This window comes from Phytophthora parasitica (genome assembly GCF_000247585.1).
Source record: "Phytophthora parasitica INRA-310 unplaced genomic scaffold supercont2.5, whole genome shotgun sequence".
Lineage (NCBI taxonomy): Eukaryota > Oomycota > Peronosporomycetes > Peronosporales > Peronosporaceae > Phytophthora > Phytophthora nicotianae.
The window spans coordinates 1,572,413-1,574,999 of NW_008648991.1; the positions used below are offsets into that span (position 1 = coordinate 1,572,413).

The window sequence follows — 2,587 nt, forward strand, 5'->3', positions numbered from 1 at the left end:
CGACGACGACGTGAGGCGTAGCGGACCTGCTGTCGACGGCGCTCCTTCTTCTTCTGAGCGTCGTCTTCTCCCATGTTGCCGTCCTCATCACTACTCCCACCATTGTTACTTGACGGGGCGAGTGCGCGCGAATTAGACGAAGACTTTGACGTCGCTGATGTTGGTACAATGGCGCTAGGAGCAACGGCTGCTTGTCGTGACGCTGCTGGAGGCGCAGGGATGGAGGCACCCAAGCCACCAAGCGTTCCGAGACTTGACGATACAGCCGGTGCTCCCATGTTCTGCTGGTGCATGCCGACACCCATGCGTGCTCCAGCTCCGACGCCATTAGGAGCCATCTGGTTCATGTGCATGGAGCCTGGCATGCCTCCTTGCTGCATGAGTGGCGCTTGGCTCGTCATGGGCATTCCTTGCGTCCGGCCGGGCTGGAGGTTGGGAGCCTGCGAATGCGGCGCCATCATGTGCTGCTGGTCGTAGTGGCCGGGCATCTGTCCGAGGTGTTGTTGCTGCTGTTGACCCAGACCTGCGGGGTCATTTCCCAACGCGCCAAGCAGGTCATCAACGAAGCGCGGGTCATCCTCGGGCGCCACCAAGCCTTGCTGTTGCATGAGACCTCCCATGCCTCCGTGTTGCTGATGCATGGGCGGTGGTGGATGGTACAGCCCGTTGTTCATGGGCAGCGGGTCGAACATCATGTCCTGCATACCGTAATGCTGCTGGGGCATCCCGTTCGGCATCCCTGCGCGGCTTCCAGGCATGCCATACGGGTTGTTGCGCTGGTCCATCGGTGGCGAGCTACAAGGCACAGAGGATGGGAGGAACACGGACCCGGAAGAGCGAGTGCGTTGCTTACGCGCCCGCACTCTTCTCGTTGCTGGCAGATTGGTATTTGCTGCCTCCACAACTGCCTTCTCCCGATTTCTGGGCGGCTGCAATTCATTCTGCAATTCATTTTGCAGAGTTTCAGCCAATGGACGCAATTCTCGCGGGGAGAGAGGGGCAGCATCAGGTTCTGGCTTCGAGCTTCCAGAATAGGACGCGCTGACTATCATGGATACAGGTATTTTAGTGCATGCTGGTAGAACGGCAACCTTCTTGTAACACGGAGGTTGCCATTCTGCCAAAATGCTCAGAGACTGGGGGGGGGGCGACACTGCATTGCACACTTCCTTACACTAGATTGTCCACACCTCCATCAGCAAACTCAACTTGACACAACGGTTGATAGGCAGTCAGTGACGACGGCAGTAACGGGTGTATTCTGACATTACTACATATACATGGATCAAAAAGAAGTGCATGAAGGCAGCAGTTGTAAGTGAACGATCGCAACATAGCTTTGACGTCAATTCAAAAGCAAATTGCGATCGTCCAGCAAAGATTGCCAGTGCGGACTCGGTATTACCGGGTTTGAATATTTCCATGGGTTTCTGGACATGATGTCGTAGCACTAGCGGTGCTAATTACCAAAGTGAACGCTGCTTTCATTCATTTTCGTTTTCGCTTGTTTAGGGCTAACAAGCAGATTTATCTTCAAATGCTCAGTTGCTCATACGCTGCTCCAAGCCGAGTCTCTTGACGAGACATTGGGACCAACGAACAGTGTAAAGCTCAACGCTTAGCGCGTTGTGATCCTTCGACGCACCGAGCTCTGGCAGACTCCAGCGCCGACTCGATTACGGACGCCGCACTACAAGCAGCGGATTAACGATGAGGTGAGCAAGCAAGCGTACAAAAGGCAAGTCCGACCATCTTAACTGTAGACGAATACGTCACGTTGCCGTCACCTTTTGTTGTGTCAGACCATGACTGATTCGGTGATTATTTCGCGCGGCTCGATTTGTTGCATCGGCAAGCTCGAGCCACAACCGGTGATTGATTGCAGAGACAACCACAGCGTTGCTGACTCAGCAGGAAGGAGCATACAACACATGATTACTTGTGTCCACGTAAAATCATCAGAACGCAGTGGCATTCGCAGCCAAATGGTGAAAAATCTGTTTTCTTTTCGTATATTTTCAACACAAGTGTATGCATGTACTCAGTCAGACCTGCAGCTCTGTTCGTGCTCAGGTGTTCTCTCCACTATCGGGCATAAGCATCTGCGCAAAGCGTAAGTATTGATACTTAGCAGTAGCGCCCTCTGCCTAGCGCGCATGGCATCAAGCTCAACACATTATCCACCACGCATCGAGCAAAGGGGGCCACCAATGATCACCATGACCGCTTAAACACTAAGCGGGTGCATGGCCTCGCTCTCCCATCGCAGCATGCCAAACATCGCCTCATTGGCAAGCTGGTTCAGCACCTTGTCGTCCTTCTCGCCCTTGACGTCATAGTAGCCCAAAAAGTGCGCCTTCCACTGAGACGTCTCGTTCTCCCCACCAACAAACATCCACCCTTGGCATTCCTCGCCTCGGATGCAGTTCTCAGCAGCCTCAGTCTGCACTGTGATTGACTTGATACCAATGAAGTAATTGTCTCCATCACGGAATCGGAATGCTACAGAGATAAATTCACGGTCGGACAGATCCGACGCCACCGATGCAATACGGTGAACAACCACGATATCATCCGTCACCTTTTG

The 2,587-nt window shown here is 53.5% G+C and overlaps 2 protein-coding genes across 2 annotated transcripts in view; both read right to left on the reverse strand.

Annotated features, from left to right (window-relative positions):
• Positions 1-785, reverse strand: part of PPTG_04824 (hypothetical protein) — a gene marked incomplete at its 5' end in the record, with an annotated part of 2,021 nt that extends 1,236 nt beyond the window's left edge. Inside the window, one exon of the mRNA XM_008897129.1 lies at positions 27-785. Within this exon, the coding sequence (XP_008895377.1) occupies positions 27-785 (759 nt within the window). The remainder of the gene's footprint in view (positions 1-26) is intronic.
• Positions 786-1,986: 1,201 nt separating this feature from the next.
• Positions 1,987-2,587, reverse strand: part of PPTG_04825 (hypothetical protein) — a gene marked incomplete at its 5' end in the record, with an annotated part of 2,038 nt that continues 1,437 nt past the window's right edge. Inside the window, one exon of the mRNA XM_008897130.1 lies at positions 1,987-2,581. Coding sequence (XP_008895378.1) covers positions 2,228-2,581 — 354 coding nt within the window. The 3' untranslated portion in view covers positions 1,987-2,227. The remainder of the gene's footprint in view (positions 2,582-2,587) is intronic.